The 24,424-nt window shown below is 41.9% G+C and overlaps 1 protein-coding gene across 4 annotated transcripts in view; it reads left to right on the top strand.

The window, feature by feature from the left end:
- The window catches only part of GNAL (G protein subunit alpha L), a 180,611-nt gene extending 156,194 nt beyond the window's left edge, over positions 1 to 24,417 (top strand). For all 4 annotated transcript variants that reach the window (XM_031588977.2, XM_090137353.1, XM_090137351.1 and 1 more), the window contains 7 exons: positions 9,343 to 9,397; positions 11,652 to 11,725; positions 13,289 to 13,347; positions 13,597 to 13,717; positions 14,539 to 14,669; positions 16,248 to 16,315; positions 21,315 to 24,417. In XM_031588977.2, coding sequence (XP_031444837.1) covers positions 9,343 to 9,397; positions 11,652 to 11,725; positions 13,289 to 13,347; positions 13,597 to 13,717; positions 14,539 to 14,669; positions 16,248 to 16,315; positions 21,315 to 21,461 — 655 coding nt within the window. In that variant the 3' untranslated portion in view covers positions 21,462 to 24,417. The remainder of the gene's footprint in view (positions 1 to 9,342; positions 9,398 to 11,651; positions 11,726 to 13,288; positions 13,348 to 13,596; positions 13,718 to 14,538; positions 14,670 to 16,247; positions 16,316 to 21,314) is intronic.
- The last annotated feature ends 7 nt before the right edge of the window (positions 24,418 to 24,424 follow it).

Raw genomic sequence — 24,424 nt, 5'->3', positions numbered from 1 at the left:
AATTCCTTTCCTCGTTTCAGCTTCACTCATTCCATCAGCTACCCAAGATAGACATCTAGGTACTATACTGAGGGACATGGTTTAGTGAGGGATATTGGTGATAGGTGGACAGTTGGACTGGATGATCTTAGAGATCTTTTCTAGTCTCTGAATTGCTCAGTCAAACTATAGGTGTTAGAACCAGTGGCTTGAATACACTCTTTGGTTAAATATATTCTGTTTTGAAATGGACAGGATAACGGTGATTTAATGAAAATACTGCCGAAGCATCATTTGTAAAGGTAGAAGAGCTTTCTTATGAGCCTAATAGTTACGTCCAGCACTTGTATCACACTCCTTAGACCTTGCATGATACTGTAATATTCACCTGATAATTTCTAAAACAGCTGATCATACACAGATAGTTATATCACATTGTTTTTCATGTACAGCTCTGGAACGTGCTGTGGACGGGAAGAATGGTGAGCTGTCCAATCTAGATTACACGTAGAGATGCCCAAATTCATTCTGGCACATGACATGAACAAGTTGGGGAAGAGCAGATTTTGTGTCCTTCTCATCAGTAATCTCTGTGAGAGGTTACCATGCCTCTCAAACTTCGCAAAAAGAAAAGCAAATGGTCTGTATGTGAGCAGTGTTGGCTTTTTGGGGGTAAAAATGCTCTGGAACAGCTAAAAGGAAGGCTGTCAGTTCTTATCATGCTTCTAAGGCACTTTGTTGGGTTTTTTTCCTATTAAGTTTTCTAGCCTTGAACATTGACAAAGCAGGTGAACCATGCAGCACACACTGAAGGGTTGCTCATAGAACTTGCATCCAGTATGTCCTTCACACAAGGTAAAGGTATGAGAGTGCAGAGTTAGAGCTGGGACAAGAAATAGTGACTGCAGAAGACAAATGATCTGCTGCTGCGCCTCATGATCTGGAAAAAGTAAAAATAAATTTTACTGAGTGCTCTGCAGGGTCTGCATTTACAGCTTCTCTGTTCTCACTGTCTGGAAGCTAGACATCTCCTTGACTTTTCTGTAAAGCAAATTTTTCAGGTTTTTTAGCTTTTAGGTCAATGGACTTCACATTTTATATGTAGCCCTAGAAGGTTTCTTCTCTAGTATGATAGGTGTTGGGAGCCCTCGCATTCCTTAAATTTTAGGCATCTGTAGGAACTTCAGATCCTATCTATCTATCTATCTATCTATCTATCTATCTATCTATCTATCTATCTATCTATCTCTTGGAGTCTCTAATACATCCTCATGAGAACTGGTGCTGTGATCCAACTTTAGAACTAATGCCAGTCCTCCTGCTCAACCCCAGCACTCACCAGAACTCCAGCAAAGTCAATTCTCTGGGTCAAATCAACACTTACATTTTGCACAGGATTTTAACACGTTGTTCCTCTCACGTATCACAAATAGGTCTGAAAAGAATAATAAGCATGCTCGTGTTTCTCCTGGTCAGGAGAATTCAGCACTCTGAAGAGCTCACATTTCTTTATCTGGGTTTTCTGGAGGCTATTAATATTCTCTTTTTAGACATCTGGTGAGACTTTTAGATGTGAGAATGCTTGGCAGCAAGTTCTCTTGCAGTGAGCTTAGACTGGTGCCACAGGTAAACTCAAACTTCTTGTGACTTCCTTTTAAGCCTGTGTTTTGTCACTTTTGTTTCTCGTGTTTGGGGATTTTCTGCTTTCTCTTTTATCACCCTCCTATAGAAAACTCTGGTCAAACTGGTTTTTCCTTTCTGGCAGCCACCATAGCAGACTTATTTTTCCAAACCACTTCCATTGGAGTAAGCAATGTTTCATTTCCAGCAAGCAACCTGGATTTGGCATTCTTCAGGGCTCACCGCACTTGGTGGATTTCATATATATATAACTTTTAAAAACAGAACTATCAACCAGAGTGTGTAACTTGCACTGAAATAATTTTTCCGTATCACAGCAGCAAAGCTTGTAAGTAACAGGGAAAGCTGCATTTGCAATACCCTGTGAAAATAAATATTGTTAACTTTTGACATCCCATTGCAACCATTTTGGTGTAAAGTTGGTGCTTGTGAACCTGACACACTTGACAGCTCCATGTATTATCAAGGCTTTTGCTTGTAGTTTGGCTTTCTTTAACATAAAAGTCAAATCTGTTTTTGAAGAACTTAGCCTAAGTGGCAGATGTGAGATGTGCTCTTCAGTTAGCAGTAGCAACAAGTGAAAACAAGGTTTTGATGTATCGTTATCTGTAAAGGTAGATTTTCCAGAATCTTGTGGAACCGTTGCATTCTGCCCATGCAAATCTGATGTTTCACATGTTCTTTACTTCCTTTGCTGAGCTGGTCCAGATACTTGCTGGAAGATACTAAACAGTTGTTTCATTCAGATAGTTGATAAAGTGATTGCAATCTGTCAAATATCAGCTCGCAAGGCAGTCAGGATCCAGATCTCTCCAGATAATGCTACGTGATGTTTCTGTTTTCAGGTTATTATCTCTTGGTCCTCTATTCAAGATTGCCCTTAAAATTACAGACTGTGCTCTGTGTAACATTTATGTTACAGAACTAAGATTTGTCTGTATAGTTGTATCAATATACATATAAAGATTACGAGCCTGAGACTGTCCTCTCAGAAGGAAGGAGAAATTTAATGAATCCAAGCAGATGTGAATGCAATTCAAGGAGGGTCTGCCTGTGTCAGTCTAAGCCTTTGGTTTTATTAATGCTTCATTCTTGGTTTCTGTTTTGCAGCAGCTCGTCTGCTTGCACCTCTGGGAATAAAATGCCTGATTGCACGCAGTAGAAAAATTTTGTCCTTCGTAAAATAAGTAAATAAGTAACATTTCCTCTTCCTTCTTTTTGTGCCACTCTTCATCTCTCTCTCTGAGATCCTTCATAACAGAAGCTGCAGATGATGAGTCTCATTTCTGCTGGAGTCTGTTAACCTTTCTGTGTGAATGACAGTTTTCCAGATTGAAGTCTTAGCCAGTGTTTATGTTAAGAAGAGGGTTAATGATGATCCCCATAGGCCTCTCACTCGAAAAGCAAAAACATCTGCTAAGCCAAATAGTGGTTAGTTTGCTAAATTTAGAAGGAAAAAAAATGCATTTCCCAAAATTCACACTGCTTCTTAGCAAATTTAGGGAACAGTGGTGGCAAGCAGTTATGGAAGTCATACTGTTTATTCATTTTTGAGTTTAGTTCATATTTTTTCAATTAAAAGAAATTAGATTGCTGTTATTAAGGTACTCAACATGTATCTGAAACATTTAATGTAGCTCAGCTTTCCATGTATTTGTTTAGGTTGATAGTTGGATGTATGCCAAAGCCTGCAAAGGCTTTTCGTAGAGATATTCTGCTGTATTTATTTAGAAGAGACAACTCCGAAGAAACTGAGACTGAAATGAACGCCTGCTAGGAAGTTCTCTTAAATAAGCCCATAAACCAGCAGCATCATTTCACAGAGTTTATCCATCTTTCTTTATCCTCATCAAACTTGATTCTTACTCCTGCCAGCCATATGACTTGTGGGGGAAAGAGTCACCTGCTGAATTGTGATGAGTTTTTGGTTGCAATAGTCGTGACTGACAGTTGTGTCTTTGCCTTTGATATCTCAGCTTAAGTCATCATCTGGGAATTGTGTTTAAACTAGAGCTCTCGTGCTTCACAAGGCTAATGTGGTAGAGCATCTCATGTTGTCTTTCCTTTGGATGACTTTGCTGTAGCTTGGTGCTAGTTGTAGCCATGATAACAGAATGGGACAGGTACACGCTTCCCAACCAAACTGCTGGTACCTCCAGAGGGCTGCATGTAGATCTGATCACAGAATTGGTGAGAAGGGACCTTGGAGGCTAACTAGTCCATTGTTGCAGTTTCAACAGGGACACGTAATGCAGGGTGCCCAGGACCACATCTCCAAGGAGGAGACACAGCCTCTGGGCAACCTGTGCCAGTGCTCCAACACCCAGGGTCCATTGTTTGCCCAGAGTCCATCTCAGTATGTTCACCACTCTCCCTTGGTAGTCCATTTGTTGCAACAGCTGTTCTCGCTCTGAGGACACATCTTGAAAAACCAGGCATCCCAAGCAGCCACGTGCTGCTCACATACTGATCCGCACATGGAGGCCAAGCAGCTATCCTGTACATGGTCTCCAGTACTCTCACAAGCCCCAGGATGTTTTAAAGCACAGATTCTTCTAAATTGAATAATTTCTTTACTGTGAGGGTAACAGTGCTTGGAACAGCTGTCCAGAGAGGTTGTTGAGTTTTCTTCTCTGGAAGTACTCAAGACCGGCTTAGTCACCTTCCTGTGAGACCTGCTGTAGGGAACTGCTTTAGCGACACGTTGGGCTGGGTGATATCCAGAGGTTCCTCTCAACCCCTATGGCTCTGCGATTCTGTGGAATTCAGAACTTCAGTCCTCGATTGCCGTGCCCACAGAGGCCTCACTCAGCATTTGGCTGTGGCCAGCCGGGCAGCAGGCAGGGAGCTGGGTGAGCAGATGCTGCCCTCTGCAGTCTCTCTCCTCTCTGCTCCACAGCCCCAGCATGCATGCGGTTTGACGGCTTTTTTTTCCAAGCCCATTTTTTAATCTCCCTTTCCACCCACAGGACTGGCTGAAGAGACGGTTATAGCGTGACAATGTCAGTATTGAAATAGGAAGAAGAGGGAAGTCCTGGGAAACCGGTGCTCTTAGAAGATGCCAAAAATACACGTCAATCAATACCAATACGTAAATCTCTAGACTCTATGAATAAACACAAAATTTCACTAGCGTCTCCAGTGTTTGCACTGGCTATTTTTCTGCGTCAGCTCAAGCAGCAATTGGTCATTGAAAATCAGAATAAAGAGTGGATTCAGAACAGCTCTCATCCCCCTGCGCTCCTGCCTTGCAAGTGCTCACTTCTACACCTTTCCTCAGGGGAGACAGCCGCAAAGCAGCACACAGGGGGCGAGGGCGAACGCTCTGCTGCTGCATGGGAGCTGTATTTAAAGCACAGTGCCTATTTGCATTTGACAGGAAAATCCTCACCTATTAAATGCTAGCAACGTCTTTTGAGGGATCTCTGTCGATATATCTTAGGAAAAGAAATTCTTTAGGGGTTAGAATGATACTGGAGGCTATTTTCATTATGTCTTTCTCAGGAACAGGAGTCATTTCAGAATAATGTGAGGTTGCTCGAAACCCAACTGTGGAGCCAAAGGTATCCTCCAAACTAGAAATCCATAATTTCCAATTTTTAAGTTCTGCACAAGGCACGAACAAGGTTGTAATTGCTTAGCTGATCAGTACCTGTATATAACCATTCAAATCTTGATTTTGTCTCTGATTGCTTTAGCAGGTAAAAGAAAAAAGAAGAAAAGGGGGTCAGTTTCAGCTCCCTAGAGATCTGGCATAAGTTCTCACTGTGAAATACCTAACTTGCATGAGAGTTATCATAATCCAAAGATAGCAGGATTCAAAGTCTTGGTCTTGCATGACTTCATATAGTAGGTTATAGTGGGTGCTTCTACTGGTTTGGGGGCCTGGTTGAGGAGTTTGCAGAGCCTTCTGTGGTCCTTCAGAAGCAGAAAGTTTGCAGGCTCCAGCCACTTAACTTGAGGATAACTTTGAGATTCTTCATTCTGACAGCTTCAAGCTATAGTGTTACAATTTTACCTTTTACCAGGATTTTAGCATTAGCTTGATTTCTTGTTTTCCACAGAGATTTTTTTATACCAGGCCTTTGAAATGTTAGGGGGAAAACAGAAAAAAAAAAAAAAACAGGTAGAAAAAGATTTATTAAAATGTGTAGCTCATTGTATTGATATGCTGTTTAGCACCTCATCTTTCCAATTCTTTGAATGTCAAAATACACTTATAAATAGAGCATGTCTTTTTGTGTCTGTAGTATTATTCTCAAGTCATGATTTTCTTTTAATTGTGATTTCGTGGGGTCAGGATATCTGTACAGAACCTTGTAGTGATTTACCCAGTGAGAAAAAGATTTTCATGTACGATTACCTCCTCTTTATTTGTGCATTTATGAATCCTTTTTTCAGAAATTCTTATATAGCTGCTAATGCTGCTCAAATTGCCATGGTTTTTAAAGAGAATAATGCTTATTGATAGTTCCCGCATGCACTGGCAGGCACATCTAAAACCTGTACTTTTGTGTTCACAGCTTGCATAATGTAAAATGTAGAGATTGCTTGTCAAACTAAGTGTCAGCTGAGTTTCCTAGGAAACTCACTGAAGATATTTATAAAACTACAGATCAGCTTAATAATAGATATAATAATGTCAGTAGCTCGTGATTGTTGTTTTTTTAACTTTATCTGTCCATTTTTCTTTTGCTTTAATTTGTTGGCCTACCAAATGGCTGCATTTCTAAACAGACCTTCTTTCCAGTATCTTCCTTAGTTTATTTAAAAAAAAAAAAAAAAAGTGATCTGGGCCATTCCACATCAGGTAATTCAGACCAACCTACAGCAAAATTAAGGAGAACTTTAATGTCCTACTCATTATCAGAACAACAAAATAAAACCAGAACTGAGAAGTAGAAATACAAATATTGTGTTATAGTTGTATTCATACTTGAGTTGTATGCCTGAGTTTAAAGTTCATTGCACTTACATGCAATTGTTGCAGAATTATCATCAGCATTGAGTACAGTTTTCTATAGAAGATGCACAAGTAGAAGACCTGTCAGTATTGAGGAAAGATGCAGTTCTGTCAAAATAATTCTATTCTTCAGCTGAAAAAAAGCATGAGCTAAAGAGAGGATTGGTGATGGTAGTGTCCGTTTTTATTCCTTTCTCTGCTATTCTGTTTTCCTCACACTGATCCTTTGAGTGGAGATTTAGGAATCATTATATCTTAAGCACTTTAAATTGAGTTTTTAGTCATGTAAATTTGCTGGGGTATGGATCATCTGAGCCTGCATATATGTAAGAGTGTATATTACACCAGACCATAATTACAAAGGAATTTTGAATTAGTAGAAATTAATGTTCTGTAGAAAAAAAATGTTATCATTTTCACGTTTTAATACAGCAGTGAGACTGAAGCTAATGTGTTTAGAAATACTGACTCTATCTCATCTGGAATCCATTACTTGTACTTGCCTGTCAGAGCTATTTTTTGATTCTGTGCTAATTAGCCAAGTAAGGAGCTTCTATGAAGGATGTTCAAGAACTGATTTCCCTTCAAGAAAGTCCAGAGTCTACAAAACTCAGTGCACATTCAGTTTACTTCCGAAAGAAATCCTAGGAAACCATTACGCACCAGAAAAGTTAATGTTAGGTAAAGCTAAGAAATTTAGCCTGGTTCTAATAGTGGTCAAATGTTGATTTATTGGATGCCAGTGATATCACTGCAGCCTGATAGAGTGGCTAGCATTTAGAACCCTGTAAATCACTGCCTTCGTTTCAGTATAGATGACGTGTGGCCAGCGGCCTTAGAAGCGTAAAACATTACAGCTATCTAAACTGATCTTTTTTAAGCACGTTGTTGAACAGAGCTGTCTCTTACCTGTGGTGTTCCCATTAAGGATGTTTGAAACATATTCTTTTACTTGGAACATGACTTAGGCCAATACCAAGAACTTAACTGCCAATGCTAACAACCAATAACCATCCTAAAATGTGTGTGCACAGGGGAGAGGTGTGCATTGGCACTAACTACCAAGTTACTTCATCGTTTTGAACAGTCAAGACGTGATTTATATATCAGCTCCAGCAGTAATGCTTCTGCAGCAAAAGCACTGATTTGTTTAGTCTAGTGGGATTTAGGATGGGGTCATGTTTGTGTACAAACACTTGCCTCTGCCCACAGTATTAACCATATCAAACTGTTTATAAACTAGACAGAAAATGTCGGGATAGATTTGGAGGAAGTAGAATGCTGCCCATACAGCTTTGCTAAGGACAGTGAGTACTTGTTGAGGAGAAGGTTAATCTTGGAGGCATTTTTAATGGGGGTAGGGTTGCCATTTTTTCATCTTATTGTGTGCTGAGAGCTTGAGACTTGCTTGGTGTTCTCAAGGCAATGATAACATTTGAGCAGGTTTTGCCTGAGTGCAGTTGCTTCATCATGGTGACCATAGCTTGCTATAAAGATGTACTTTTATATCTTCATATAAGTTTATGGTTGCTTTTGATAGGTGAGGATTAAAAAGTATAAAGCAAAAAGATGATTTTTCTGTCCTGTTTATTCAGGATAATTTTGTCATTAGGTACCCCCTGGGTTGTGCTAAACAAGCAGTTTTTAAACCTGGTGTTTTAACATCGCACTTTGATAATCCAGGCTGTACATACTGGATTTTTTTTTTTCCTGTTGTCACAGTGGGGGTTCAAAAAGGAAAAAGAGTATAAGTAAATGTATATGCAGCATATTTTCTTTTCCTTTCAGTTAGTATCCGTGGGAAAGTACTATGAGAAATACAGTCAGGCTTCTAGAGAGGTATGTTTTCAACTGGTCTGTGTGTGTGACCCCAGTGTTAGCAGTGAGTCACATTGCCAGGCAAGAGTTCACTGTTCTCTCCTTCTTTCCCACTGCAATTAAATAAATTCCACATGCACACCCTAGTAAAATCGGAGGAAAAAAAACTTGCCAGTTGATAAAGAAATTGTGATAATATGTAGAAGGATGAGTCAGTCAGTGGAATATTCACTGCCAAATACCAAATAACAATGCAGAAATTCAAGAAAGGTTTTAAGTCATGCAGGCAGTCAGGGAAAATGAGCCATCTGGGCTCACACAGAATGTTAGAAATGGGTGAAAGTGAGGGAGGAAACCTGCCTATTTTAGCTCTGCATATAAAATCCCATTTTTATATCCTCGTTATTGCTATTCTAACATGTTGTAGAAAAGAATTAAAGCTTGAAGATCTTTAAAATCATTGGAGAATGTGGTATCCCTTTTTTTTAGTTCCCTTTCCTCTCACTCACCGTATGCATTGTAATGAGTTTTGGCATTGTAAGGAGTCAGACATGTTAACCTCCACATCATGCACTTTTGTTTTCAAGTTCCTAAGCTGTAGTTGCAGTGTTCAATCAGATCAGATGCAGGAAACATCAGATAGATGTAGCATTTTTTTAAATGGACCTCCCAAATTGTGACATTGTACTGCATTTGGTCTGTCTGTGAGTACTACCTAATGATAAGTGTAAAAGCACTATATTGAAGCAGTGCCTGGGTAAAAAGCTGTTTGGCTCAGAAATTAGAAGCGACAAGCAACATAAGTAAAGCTCTGGGCTTATACATTTACCATTTCACTTGTGTACCACTTTGCAGCTGAAATCTAAACCAGAAAAGGTTCTGAAAATGTGCTGTACTAGACGGATTTTACGCATCTAAATGCATGTTTATTTTTCTTCCAGCTTTTTAGAAAGAATCGACAGCGTCAGCATGGATGACTACACACCCACAGATCAGGTTAGTGTAATTAATGTGATAGGGGCTGAACCAAGACACCCATTTGTACAGATTCTTTATGTAATTTGGTTTAGTCCCAACAGCAGCTGAAATGCAGCAAACCACATAATTACAAAATGCAGTCTAGCTGTTTAAATAATGGATGTTAAAGAAGAAGAAGCTTTTCAATGTTGTAAGCTTGTGTTTTACGTTGCTATATGTAGGTCGTGATTCCTGTAATACATCTGTTATTTCTTCTTGCCTTACGTTCCGCGTCCCACAAACAAAGCAAACAGAAAACATAAATGTAGAATCCTACAGTTTCCATCACCAGCCTTCACTACACAGTAACTGTGTTGTATTTCAGTGATGGAAGTGATGGAAACCAAGAAGGAGAGGTGTCCAGTGTCCAAATTCAGGGGGAGCTCCAGCAGCAGCAGCAGACCTCAGGGCTTCTCTGTGTGCATGCAGATGCCTTCTCTCCAGCCTGTGCCTGTCTCCTGCAGGCAGGATAGTTTCTGTTTAAGCCTTAATTGCAGGCCAGTGCACTTTTCACATTGAGACACAGTTGCAGCACACACATCCATGATAATTGCTTTTGGTTGCTGATTTACAAAATTTTGGACATAGTCACATGAGTTTTTTCCAGGTATCTTGATAGGTCTTGATACAGTACACTAATGGCAAAAGATTTGGGAAATTTAAGACTGAAACGGTGTGGGGTTGGAGTAAGAAGGGGGTTAGTGGGGTGCATGGGTGCAGGTTGCCTCCGTCATCTGGCTTCCCTGAGCTTGAGCTGCCTGGCTTCCTTGGCAGGTTGTCTCCTCAGCAAACATTCTGAGGCTGTTACTGCTCAGTGTCAGTGTTCCACTGCCATCCAGTAGTCTCAGTCAAGACTGTGGGCCACGTGATAAACTGCAAATACACATAATAAAGGAGAATCCTACCCTGGATAATTGAGTCTATCTACTCAAGGTGTAAAAGGAGCAGGAGCTCATTAAAAAAAAACTAATAATGATCATCATTTCTCATTGTATAGCCAGGGGCTGAAATTCAGAAAAATAAAGTGACTTGCCAGAGATCAGACAGGGAGGCATGTGGGGCAGAACTTCTACCTTCAGACCTAGCTCAAGTGTGTAACCACAAGCCTGTCCATTACAAAGACAAGTGTCTTGAATTAGAAGGCAATAAAAAGCAAAACTCATGTAGTCAACCTGATACAGAATAAATTATGAAAGCTCTCCATACATTTTCAAACAAAAGCAGTTGTGTTGAAATTTACTCCATATAGACCTCGTGGTCTGACTTCAGCATCAGTATCACCCTGCTGACAGGAGATGTCAGCAAAGCAAAGCCTTGTTTTTCCTTTTGTTATTTATTGTAGTGTTGCCCTGTTTGTTCTTGCAGGGTCTTTCTCTACCTTGAGCAGTCATTCATCATAGGAGGATTTGGCAGTGGCTTCATTATTCAGCTGTCTCAAAATTTTTCCTGATGTTTCCTTTGGGAAGAAATGTCCTTTGTCTCCAAAGATCAGAAGAGGCCTTTGGTATTTGGCAGGCAGAAAAGTTCTGCTGCAGTAGCAGTGCTGGGTAGTCAAGGTTAAAAAACTGCTGGTGATGGTGATGGCACAGAGTGAGCCAGTTGCTTGAGATGCGCACCATAAATTGCTTTTGCCTACTTCCTTTGAGAACCTAGGAAATCATTTTTTTAATTATTAGAAAATGTTATTTAAGTTATAAAGTACTGCTAGCATGAAAAATAAGAAAGAAATGCCAGATTTACCTGCAACCTAAATTCTGTTCCCCTGTGCACTGTAATAGAGCTTTAATTACTTAGTCACAAGCTATTATTTCGATAGGATTCCTGTCTCATTCTGTACAAAAGAGGGCAGAATTAATGTTGCCTGGGCAACTGTAAATCTGGAGGTTTCTTACAGTTGAGTACTTGACTTCACAATACGGACAGCGTGTTTTCTTAGTTTTATGTAACTTCAGCATTCATTATCCACGTCACATATAAGATTGTGTGACAGTCAACAATAGATTTCAGTGTGCACTAAAGAGAACACGCGTATGGTATTCACAAGCCAGATTCAGATACGATATTTGTGTATCTGCTGTGTCAGAATGGCCTAATAAAGGTATACCAGCAAGTCTGATTGAACTCTAATTAAACAGAACATATCTTTTTATGGAAAATACTATAGCATGCATTTAAAAACAAAATTGGGATAGAAAAGAATGTCACTAATCAGCTTCCATGTTCTCATTTTCAGGATCTGTTACGATGCAGAGTTTTGACATCAGGGATTTTTGAAACAAGGTTTCAAGTAGATAAAGTAAATTTCCAGTAAGTCTATTAGTAATGATTTATGAATGTTTTACTAATCTTAACAACTCAGATGTCTGTTTTCATGTCTTCCTGGCATAATTGGGCATAGGGTGAATGTCAGGGTTGTTTGGTTTAGGTGGGTTTTTTTAGCTGTTTCCCTAGATCCCAGTAAAATTCCCTTATACTTCATTGAAAAAATAAAAGATGATACTAGTCATGTTTTAGTGCTGCTCTGTTGTGGGGCCGTTTTTACTAACTCATTCATTTAGATAGCACTGCAAACTCATACTTCTAGGATAAGATCTTGCAGAACTTAGTGTCATTCCACAAGCCACAATTTGAACACTGGTACAGTTAAATGTTTTGCTCCTTCTTTCTTCTCCTTCTGGAGAGCTGCAAGTTCTGTGTTGTGCAGCATCTCTGTTAAGGTACTACCAGGCTACCTCCACACTGGTTCTCATCCAAAAAGGTGGCAGTGCTGATGTGGGACAAGCTGTCTTTGTATCCTTCTCCTTGAACACGTGTGCTCTCTCTACCACACTTCAAAAGATGATGAAACCTCTGTTTGTTCATAATGCAGTAGACTCAACCATCTATACCATGTGCATTTCTGTACACCACAAAGGCCAGCAATTTTCTTATTGTGTGGATTCGGCGGTATTCTTGCACCTGGGTGGTGGTAACCCCCACAGTCAGTACAAGCTGGGGGACAAAAGGATAGACCACAGCCCTGTCAAAAAGGACTTGGGATAGTAGCTGCATATGAGTAGCAGTGTGTCTTTGCAGCCCAGAAAGCCAACTGTATACTGGGCTGCATGGCCAGCAGGTCAGGGGAGGTGATCCTGCCCCTCTGCTCTGTGCTGGTGAGGCTTCACCTGAAGTATTGTGTCCAGATGTGGAGTCCTCAGTACAGGAGAGACATGGATATGTTGGAGTGTATTGAGAGGAGGGCCACAGTAATGATCCCAGGTTTAGAATACCTCCACTACAAGGATGGGTTGAGAGAGCTGGGGCTGTTCAGCCTGAAGAGAAAAAGGCCCTGGGCAGACCTGAGAGCAGCCTTTCAATATCTAAAAGGGGGCTGTAAGAAAGAAGGGGACAGACTCTTTAGCAGAGTCTGTTGTGATAGGTCAAGGGGAAGTGGTTTCAAACTAAAAGAGATTTAGACTGGATATAAGGAAAAAGTTTTTTACAGTAAGGCTGGTAGGGCAGTGAAACAGGTTGCCCAGAGAGGTGATGTATGCCATGTCCCTGGAGAAATCCAAGATCAGGCTCGATGGAGCTCTGAGCTGATCTGCTGTAGGTGTCACTGTTCATTGCAGGGGAGTTGGACTAGGTGACCTTTAAAGGTCCCTTCCAACTCAAAGGATTCTGTGATTCAGTGATTCTCCCTGGGGAAGCAGGGCAGGTGCAGTGGGGCAGTGCTCTGGCATGCAGCACAGCAGCCCTTCAGGCAGTTATTTTACTGCCACTGTCCTCAAAGCTGCCAGATTCATAAACTGAACCCTTGTGCTGCATGCATGCTTCATGTGACTTTCCTAATGCACATGTGTGACATAACATCCTATGGCTTTTTAACAGCATGTTTGATGTAGGTGGCCAAAGAGATGAGAGAAGAAAATGGATCCAATGCTTTAACGGTAAGTAAAAATGTTCCACATTTTAATTTTGAATTTGCTTTGTGCGGAGTGAGCAGCTTAGCATTTGTATTGGTTTACTTATGCTGAGAACATAGTCTGTCACTAATATGGAAGTCCAACATGATAAATATTTTCTTGAGGCCTTTGGGGCAATAGGGGAGTAATGGTAGTATTACCATGAGGAGTATGTGCTGGGATAACAGAAACTTCCTTTCTCTCTCCCTTCTTTCTTCTGTGTGCTTTGTCCAGATGTCACGGCTATAATCTTTGTTGTGGCTTGCAGCAGCTACAACATGGTAATAAGGGAAGACAATAACACAAACAGACTACGGGAATCCCTGGACCTTTTCAAAAGTATCTGGAATAATAGGTAAAATACACCTCTTTTCTTCTCCCCCTGCAAATTCAGCTACAATCCAACTCCCTACAGATTTAGATTCCTTTTAGCACATGGTCAGATTGACTATTCAGAAAATGCCACGGACAGGCCTTGGGGGTGCACCTGCAATAGCCAAAGTGATGCATGGATACATTAACCAAATAGCAATATGAACCTGTTCCTAGTGGTGAATAAGTGATGACGGTACACAGGATTAGGTAATTAAAAGTTTCTAGCATACAGCTCTTAGGATGCTCTACACTGAGAGGTGACTGATGGTAAAGTGAGGAAAAACACTAAGCCAGGTCCCAGAGGTACATTGTCACAATGATGGTTAGGCACTAACTGGCTATGAAGAGAGATTATTTACTTTTGATTCATCAGATGTCATACAAGCCATCTTAACAGACAGCGCCTTTGTGTGGATGAGCCATTAGTTAAGGCAGTGCAGTTTTCCAGCCTTTGTCTCTTGGTTCAGCAAAACCCAGTGAAGTAGACAGGAATGTCAAATTTGAGGAACTGCCATCATTTTCCAAACTTAATTTCGGAAATCGAGCTTAGAAAACAGTGATTTAAGACTGTTCATTTCAGTGATATCTACTGGAGATTTTAGAAATGTATGCACAGATCTTATAAATACATCTATCAGCCCAGGTAATAATTGAAATAATAATTCCAGTTCCATTTTTTTTCTGTTGACCAAGTTCTAAATACTGCGTATAGGGACAACCAGTAAATTTTCCATTGGTGTGATGTGTTTCCTTTGATAAATGTGTCAGAGATAACTCAAACATATGGTTTGTTTTTGACAGGTGGTTACGGACCATTTCTATCATTTTATTCTTGAATAAGCAGGACATGCTGGCTGAAAAAGTCTTGGCAGGGAAATCAAAAATTGAAGATTACTTTCCTGAATACGCGCATTACACTGTACCTGAGGATGGTAAGATTTTTCACCACTTGAGGGATTTGGCTAGTTGGGATAGCCCGTTCCATAGCTCATCTCCCTGTCTCATACACACACGCATGCACATTCACAAATACACACATGGTGTTGTTCAGTGTGTGTGAGGTCAGGCAGCTGCTCCATCCTGTGCTGCCCGTGCTGCTGTGTGTGGATGCCGAGGACTTGGCACATGGCCCAGTGCTGCCCCAGCCTCAGGAGGCTCTGGGTGCTGGGGGGGCTGGCAGAGACATGGCTTACGTCCTCCTTTGCCCATCAACAACAGAAGTAAAGGTAATAATGAGGTGTGTGTACCTTCCATTCAGGCTGAAACATTGAGAGTCTAATAATGAGTTTCAAGTGCAGAGGATAAATAAACTTTCCCAAAATCTGAGTTAGGCAGGAACTGGTTTTATAACCCTAAGGGTTTCAGAAATCTTCAGTCACTGTCACACGAATCTCTCTGTACCAAGCGTAGACCCCATAAAGACTGAGAGTTTGGGTAAATTATTAAAATGAACATTTCCCATAGTAAGCAAGTTGCCAAGATAATGTAGCTTTTCGTTTTTCTCAGCAGGATTTTGCAGTGGATATCCTGAGTGATCCAGAATATCCACACATGAAGCAGCTATCTGTCTTTAACCCATGGTTGCTCATTTATTCCCTAATTTTAGACAATGTTATTTAAGGACAAAAGCACTGAACTCTAAGATGCCACTGGTTATGCAGCTGCTCTCTGTTTACCCCTGTTGTTCCAGATAAGAGTAGAAAATATTTCCATATTCGGATAAATTCTGTCCTTTATCACATTACCCTTAAAAGCATTTAGTGTGGTATCTTAGTCAAGGAAAAACCACACCAAAGGGAAGTGAATAGATTACCTCTTCCCTGCACTTAATTTTTTAATTTTTTTTTTTTTAATTTTCACACTTAGGGTAAATACAGAGGTACATAGAGATGACTTAACCTCCTGACAGACAGTACTAAGTAATGAGTCTCCTGTACAGTAAGATTTTAATCTCGTACCCTTTGTATGTTTAAGTGGCAGTACATCTTCCCACATGGGGCCTGGAAGAAAAATACATTTTTATGAAGCATTTGTAATGCTATGGCATTTCATCAAGTGTAACCTTGCACTGAATCTTGCACTGTTTTTTTAAACCCAAATTCCTGCCTTTAGAATCTCTGTTCCAGAGGTGCTCTCGTGTTGCACAAGCCAGAGAGCTGTTCTTGTAATCATATTTTCTGATAAAGATAAATCCAGCCCCAACTGCCACTTCCTTTAGTACCTGTGTGAACAAATTTACAGATGTGAGTAAACCTCTTCATGTGTGAGAAATGACACTTGCAAAAACATCAGTAATTTTCAGGTCCCTGAGAGATACCAAATGCTTAGTTTATTTCAGATTTTACAGTACCCTTCCATTTTAGAGTTGTGTATCCAGAGTCTCCTGTGGATATTCAGTATTTTAATTTCTGTATAAGGGACTACTTCCTCCTCACTAAATCTTTTATTGTGAAAAAGAGAAAATTGATTGCCCTTCCTGTTTCTCATATAACTTATTTTTAATTGAACAGCAACACCAGATGCAGGAGAAGACCCCAAAGTCACAAGAGCCAAGTTCTTCATCCGGGATGAGTTCTTAGTGAGTAATTTTGATCTTATGTATGATTCTATCATAGGAAATACTGGCAGATGGCATCGTTTATTTAGGGAAAACTGACGAGGTTTTTCAGAAAGCTAGAAGGAGAGGGGAGTGTCTGGCAATTCCCTAATTCTTTTCAGCTGCCTATCTTACAGAACTTTCTCCAGTGCTTGCACATTTTTCTGCCCATTTATTGTAAAGTCACCTGCCTCCTATCTGTCTCTTGGATACAAATAATTATCAGTCACGCAATCACAGCTTCCTCCCAGAACCAGGGGGCTTCATCCAAAATAACTCATGTCTTCAGTCATACCAAGTCAATCCAGCCAAGCAGGATTGAAGACCAGAACTAAGGCTTAGAACTTTAAATCTTGCCCTACTTATAGAAACTGTATTGGGGGTGTTCGAGAGAACGAGTTTAATCATTGGAATGAAGATTTTTGAAGTCATTATGCATTTACAAATATTGTTAGGATTTATAGCTGTTGAATCAACAGCAAAGAAAGAAGCAATTAATTATGTTCACACTTTGGGGATTTCCATTCACTGCCTTAACCTTCCTGATTATAAGGAAAATAATCAGATTGCACTGTGTTGAATAAGAGTTACCAAAAAAAGAACACTGTGAGCCAAATCTTTCTGCAGTAGTGCCAAAATGCTGTGAAGCAGATGACACTAAGAGTGTCCAGTTTGCAAGGAGGGTCCAAGAGAACCAGATTACAGGAAAACTGGGGCAAGATTCCTCACCTTTTTGTGCAAATAAATACACCTTTGATGACTCACGTGCATTGTACTAAGGAGGCCACCTGCAAACCAAGCAGAGAGAGAAGAGGGCAAGGGCTTTGCAACCACATGAAAAGCCAGCTGTGCATCTGCAGAGGCCCTTGGCAGACACAGGTGCTATGGGTTTTGGGTGCAGGATAAGAGTTTGGGCTGGGCCCAGCACTGCCGGCAGCAGGCAGCTTGCCCTGTGGGTCTGGCAGAGACTGTCTCCTCCATGAGGAATTCTCAGGTGTCTCTCTCCTGGCTTTGTGCTTTGTATTTTTCAATATGATGTAGTCATTTAACAGTTGCTTTAAACCTTGCACTGGTTTGAGAGGGAAGTCTTGTGAGTGAGGCATTTCTGGTCAGAACTGTGGTCTGAAGAGCCTGTGTGCATCCTTCCTAATGCTGGCAGCCAGGGTCAGAGGTCAGTGGCCCTGTGACCAGAGGGGACAGGGAGAAACAATCCAGTGGGGAGGGGGGCTGGAAGGAAGAGGTGTTCATTTTCAGCCTGCAGCCTTCTTGACTCTGCTTGTGTACGTTTCTGTCTAAGTCTTTTCATTTATGACCTTGTCCTGCCCTGCCATGTTTCCAGCCATGACTCAAAGGAGTCTGATTTTACTCTTTCATTATCATTCTTACTGTGGGAGCAGGTGTGCATAAGTCAGGGATTTATGTGAAAATCATAACTGCTTAAAGACCCTAAAGCTCCCCATCAGCTACCAGGGTGTAGATACACGTGCTCTTATGTTCCAGGTAAATTTAAAACAAATAATTTGAATAAAGGAGGATAAATATAAAATCCTCTCCAACAAATTCAGCTGCAAGGTAATGTGTGAGCATGAAGAAGGCAAAATACATTGGCCACCAATTTTGGAATCAGTGTGGCTCCCTGTGGCATCCACTGCCTTCAGCTGTGCAGTGCTGATGGAGCTGGAGCCATTAATTTTTAACCATGGAAAATGCTGGGTGCGGCCTGGCAGGGAGCTCACTGCTGCTGCTGGGCTGCCCGTCAGCTCTGCTGTCAGCAGCAATGTTTTCTCTTCGGCGTCCGCCATTGCAGGAAATGTGCTTTATAGGAAATTTCCCTTCCTTCTGACATGGGCAGAGGGCACAGAAGCATTCTTTCTCCTCCCGTGCTCTTCATCTCTCATTGTTCAGCATCCTCCCTATCCCACTTTTGTTGTTCTGTACACAGCATTCTCCATCTGCTGATATTTTAATACACTGCCAGTATGAAGGCAACCCCTGTTAAATCAGGGGGCATGGCCGCTCCGATTCATTCTGGTTTTTAAAAAGCTGTTTCTGGAGCTGCAGGAGCTGCTGTTCAAAGGCAGTGTCTGAGCTGCCTCAAACAGAATGCTTGTCTCCTCGCTGGAAACTGTCATCCCCTCCCCTAGATATCAAACATCCTTGAATGAGAGACCTGCCAGGGCACAAAAACTACAGTCTTAGAAATTGATCCTTTGACCAGGTATCACCAGAGCAGTGATGCATAGGAGTGGCTGTGCGAGATAAGCACAAGCAAGCACTTAATGAAAGAACAGTTATTTTAGTGAAGCACAAGGACAAGACTGAATGTTATTAAATTGGTAGGGCTTGGGTCTGAACACTTTCTTGCTTCCTTCCAGCAAACAGCTGCTGTAAGCACACTGTGCAGAGGTGCTGTTGTGCTCATTGCAGTGTGCTGAGATCATGCTGCTTGAAGGGAACTGCCTGAAGGAGGAGGGAAGCACTGCAGCAGCTAGAGGCTGCAGAAGTAGGTGGAGCTCAGTGCAAACGGGTCGAGCATCCCTGCAAGCACTCAGAGCAGACCTCCAGGGTGCCTGAGTTAGGAATGGTGGTGAATGGAGTTAAATCCAGCTGGCCACCGGTCACTAGTGGTGTTCCATAAGGGCCAGCTAGTACTGGAGCCTGTCCTGTTTAATATCTTTAATGATGATCTGGATGAGGGGATTGAATGTACTCTCAGTCCTCCCCTTTGGTCACAATAACGAAAGGCTACAGGCCTGGGGACGGAAAGTTGCATGGAGGAAAAGGATCTGGGGGTGTTAGTTGACAGCCAACTGAATGCAAACCAGCAGTGTGCCCAGGTGGCCAAGAAAGCCAATGGCATCCTGATATGTATCGGAAATAGTGCAGCCAGCAGGAGCAGGGAAGTGATTCTCTTTCTCTACTCTGCAGTGGTGAAGCTGCACCTCGAGTGCCTTGTTGAGTTTTGGGCCCCTCACTACAAGAATGACATTGAGGCCCTGGAGTGTGTCCAGAGAAGGGCAATGGAGCTGTGAGGGGTCTGGAACAGCTGAGGGAACTGGGATTGTTCAGTGGAGGAGTGGAGGCTCAGGGGAGACCATATTGCTCTTTACAACAACCCGAAGGGAGGTTGTGGCAAGACGGAGGTGTGCCTCTTCTCCCATGTAACAGTGATAGGATGAGAGGTAATGGCCTCAAGTTACACCAGGAGAGGTTCAGGGTGGATGATAGGGAAAATCTTGTCCAAAAGAGTGGCGCAGCTCTGGAGCCAGCTGCCCAAGGAGGAGGTGGAGTCACCATCCCTGGAGGTGATTCATGATGAGGTGCTGAGGGACATTGTTAGAGTGCATGGTGGTGGTAGGCTGATGGTTGGACTGGAAGATCTTAGAAATCTTCTCCAAACTCAGTGTTTCTATGATTCTAAAAACAGCAGTAATTAGAAGCAGTAATCTAAAAAAAAACAGGCTGGACCATCATCTTAGGGCCAACTTGTCTTCTTTTTCCTCCAAGGAAAAAGATCTAGTAACTGGACTCTATTGCATTTGAGTGGCATTTTACCATCATGTAGATCTGCAAGGGGAAAAAAAAAAGAGAAAAGCAGATGATGCATTAAAAACAGAAGCACTACTGCACTTGTTAGTGTTTCTATAATAGCACCATTGTTGATTTCCAGGCCATGACATTGTCTGTTCAGCACTAAGGCTCTGGTTACCCCCAGAGTTACAAGATGGTGATCTCCCCAAACATTTCTGGCAGGTCTGGAAGCCCATATCCTGCACATGGAAAAACAGAATTAGCATTTTAATTGAGTTTCAGAATTTTGCCACTATTTAGGTAATTTGTAAAACTTTTCCATTTCTTGTTTAGTGTACTTCATGCTTTAGATATGGTCTGAACAACTGACCCGTCAACTGAATAGGGTATTAAACTTGTATTTCTCATTAGGGTAATCCCTGAGCTAGGTATTAAATGTAGCATAGTAAAATGAAATTCTTGCTTAGTATATATTTAGAAGCCCTGTGTTTAATCAGCATAGAGTGTCTCCATTTTCCTGCAAATCTCTGCAACTTCTTATTGATCTAATTATGTAAATCATTGCTTTTAAATGTCAGTCATTTGCATATCTAGCTGTGCATATTGAAAAGGCTTCTCCCATGGGTAAAACAAATCTCTGTGTTACAGTACAGAGAGAAAAAGTATTGCCCAGATAGAAAAAAAACATTGCCTTTTGTTGCTTAACTGCTGCAACTTGTAACAACATTCAGGGAGGATTTACCAAAGGGTTATGCCAAGAATGACCTTCGTCTTTTATGCATAGTCTTCAAGATATATGATCCAGGATGGATTTACATCAGTCAGTCCTACAGTGGCAGGGAACAAAGTTACAATTTTTAACATACTGTAAGATGCTGAGGCATTTTAACAAGATAACCAGAGATCTGGTTGATGCTGGAGCTTCAGTTAACAGCCTGAAGGATTGTGCAGCAGTGAACATGTAACTCCAAGAGGTGTGATGTGTGCTGGCTCTGTGTGCCTGCTGCTCTTCCACAGGAACTCAGCCGCTGTCCTGGGAATTCCAGTGTGCTTCAGGCTCAGAAGTGACACCAAGTCTTCAGGAGTTCAAAAATGTGTCACATAATGGCACTTCAGAAAAAAAGAGAGAGAAAATAATTGCTAGGGTAGACGGTGGCAGGATGCAGCACTGCCCACAGCACAAGTTTGCTGTATGGTGATGAACAGAGTACCAGCACACCAATCCCATAATATCATCCATCACTCTTTTTCCCCTCCATTTCAAAATTGTGATTCGTTTTGGAACACCCTGAAGTTCTTCCTTTTTTTTTTTATTTCAGCCGTCGGGTATATAATGTGCCATTTCCCAGGCTTTGGGTCTCTAGTAAGGGCACGGGTCACTGGGAGAGGGAACTGGTAGGGAGCAGCCCCCAGCAGGACCCCTAACCCTTCTCCCTGCCTGTTTCCGCAGAGGATAAGTACGGCGAGCGGAGACGGCCGGCACTACTGCTACCCACACTTCACGTGCGCCGTGGACACAGAGAACATCCGCAGAGTGTTCAACGACTGCAGGGACATCATCCAGAGGATGCACCTCCGCCAGTACGAACTCTTGTGAGGGGATCGCCGTGGAACCTGTGGTTTTAAATTCTTTGCTCCTTACTCTTTCTCTTGATACTACCCCACACAGGGTGGAAGAATATACTATAGAAATGTCAGTCTCTTCACTTGGTTTACTTTAATTATTTAACCTTAAAGCTGATTTGAAGCGAGTTTGGGTTGGTTTTCCTTCATGCTTTTTGGGACTATTTTTGTGCTTTATTTTGACATGCCACTTCTTCGTCATTCCACTAAGCCCTTTGGCTACCTCTGTTCCCTCGGGTTTTGTTGTCGAAAGCGAGCGCGACCCGCGGCGCGTTGCGGCAGGTCGGTGCCAGTTCGGAGCGGGATGTTGGCTGGACGACGCCAAGTCACGGCGCTCCCTCCGTGTGGGTTTCCTTTTTAACGTGACATTGAAGAGTACTTGATGGGTGAAAAAGATTAATGCACTTTGTATCAGGTTATTAAATACTGTCGAGGAAGTAGACACACAATGTAGCAGCACCACAATATTTATTACTCCGTCACAGTTTTTAGCATTTCTGAGTTGCAGGTCAACTGATACGGTGACCTCCTCTTTTAAGCCGTTACTGGCGCAGGAAGTAGAGTAGATACTGAGAGGAATAGTGAAGACAAAGCAATTTCTCTGGGGTTCCGGAGCTCAGCGTCTCTGCGCACCTCAGGCGTTTGAATCACAGCTCCTTTTCAGCCTGTGGCATCTAGGCAGAAAATTGACCGCCCTCACTTACGTTGTTTGTGCTGTCCACAAATGATCCTTTTCGTTCCGATCATTCTTGGACGACGGTCCTCTCCCTATATATATTTTTTTGTTTTACTGCTGGTTTATTATATTGTACAGACTGTAAAATGTAATATTATTTTGTACAACTTTATTGAAGAAAAATACTTGTAGAAGATCTTTGTGCCTTGATTATGGCTGTACCTGTAAAATGAGCTAAGATGTAAGTATGTTTTTGATTGCGCTGTACAGCTTGATGTCAACCTTACCTGCAGCAGTGACTGGAGGTAAGAACTTTATCTGTAGAGTTTAGGGATTTTTTTCTGGTTTATATAAAAATGCTCTTTAGTATAAAAATTATAAATTATGCAAATTAACCACTTACCTTTCCCAGTGAGGTATTACCGTCACCGGATGTTGCAGCAAACATGCCTTTCTCTTTCGAAGTCTCAGCTTTAAAACATTGGAATTCATTCGAGTGTCCAAATTGCAACCTGGTGTTGTTTTAATGGGAACCGAGGATTTATTATTATTATTCTTTTTTTGCTTTCTGTTTAGAAAATATGTTCGGTAATTCTTCGGTCATTCATAGAACTTCACAATGGCACAGACAGATTGTGAACGTGCAAAGCACCATTCTGTAGAGCTCTTCGATCTCTGTACCAACAGCGGCTTTCATTGTGCAAGTAAATAGCGAGAAAGAAGACAAAAAGTTGTATCGACCCTCGTGTCTGGCCTAAGAGAATTACAAGATGACATTTTTATTTCTCTTTTAATAAAGAGACACGTTAGAAAATTGTTTTATTTTAAATATTGTAGAATCAAAATGTGTGAATATTTCTCAAACTTGAATAATTTATGCAAATGACATTCTCAAAAACAAGTTGTGGTACAGTACAATATATAAAAGCAAGAATTGCTGTAGCAATAAGGCATGTCCTTTTTAGTAACTATAACACTGCTTTATATTTTATACATAGGTGTTTTCTGTCTGTGACTATATACTTTTCCTGTGTCCAAGATAACCTGTACAAATGTCTAAAATTACAGTTGCAATAACAGAAACCTAGCGAAGTGTTAGACTACATTACTTCACAGAGTGTTTTACCACATTTGGACCGTTCCCACTCCTCGTTTTAAAGTTAGGGAGAGATTAAGAGCTGACACGTTCCCGACGTTGGTCTCCAACTCGGCGCTTCGATCAGTGTTTTGCTGTAAGCATCGCTGGTGGTTACAGACCCCTGCCACCACCTCTCAAATTCAAGTCAGACTGCGGCCCACTGCAGTCCTTGTTTCTATTTGATGACAAACAACCCCATTTTAGACACGATAATATGACCATTTCTTCTTCTCAGAAACGTGTAGATTTTAATACGTGCAAGTTGAGTCATCAGATATTTCCCAGAAAGCGAAGGGCTGGGTGGACTGAGCTAGTCAACAAAACCCCTGACTGCAGAGATTCTCTCGCTTCCCGCGCCAATGAAAGTACCAGGACAAGTAACAGGAGACGGTCTTGGCCTCAGAAGCAGCCCCTGCCCTAAGAGCTACCAGCCCAGCAGTGCTCAGCAGAAGCTTTGCTGGGATGGGTGGCAAGACATGGTGATGTTTGTCACACCCTCCCTTAGGCACAGTGCGCAGAGGTGCTGAGCTCTGCTCCAGCGCTGCCACCCGGCCGGGGGCTCCTTGCAGCTGCCACCTCCCCAGCACAGAGCCGCTGCACTTCGCAGTGGGACATTACAGAAATGCTAAGAGCTGGCAGCCCTGCGGGAGCCTGGAACAAGAGGCGCCTGCCCCTAGCACCTGCCTGCAGCTGGGAGCTGAGGCACAGGACAATGTTACTGCAGCTGTATTTGACCTTCCTTCCTGCAGAGCGGCAGCCGGAGGGCCCCTCACCACACAGATCTCTGGGATGCAATAGGGCCCTCTTTTTTAAGCCCATCATAGCACATCTTTTTAAAAATAGCAGCTTGAGGTGTCAACCTACTTTTGTTTTAAGCAGGTTTCAGGTGTTGTACCAGCAAACTGGATCTGCGAGGCTTCCTCGTGTTGCTGTCTGGTAGATGCTAAATGGTAGCCATCCAATAGTTTGGCGCGACAGGAACTGCAAAGTTTCTTGTCCCTCATGTAGGACATTCTAAAAAGGTTATGGAAATCTGCATCTCTCAGTGCCGATGTATCTTGCTTTTGCCTGACCCTACCAAATAGATGTGTGACATGAGAAGGGCCACGCAGCAATAAAAGAG

The sequence above is a fragment of the Phasianus colchicus genome, chromosome 3 (assembly GCF_987193195.1).
Source record: "Phasianus colchicus chromosome 3, bPhaCol1.hap1.1, whole genome shotgun sequence".
Taxonomy (NCBI): domain Eukaryota; kingdom Metazoa; phylum Chordata; class Aves; order Galliformes; family Phasianidae; genus Phasianus; species Phasianus colchicus.
The sequence above is the reverse complement of the archived record's forward strand: the minus strand, read 5'-3'. Positions and strand labels throughout refer to the sequence as shown.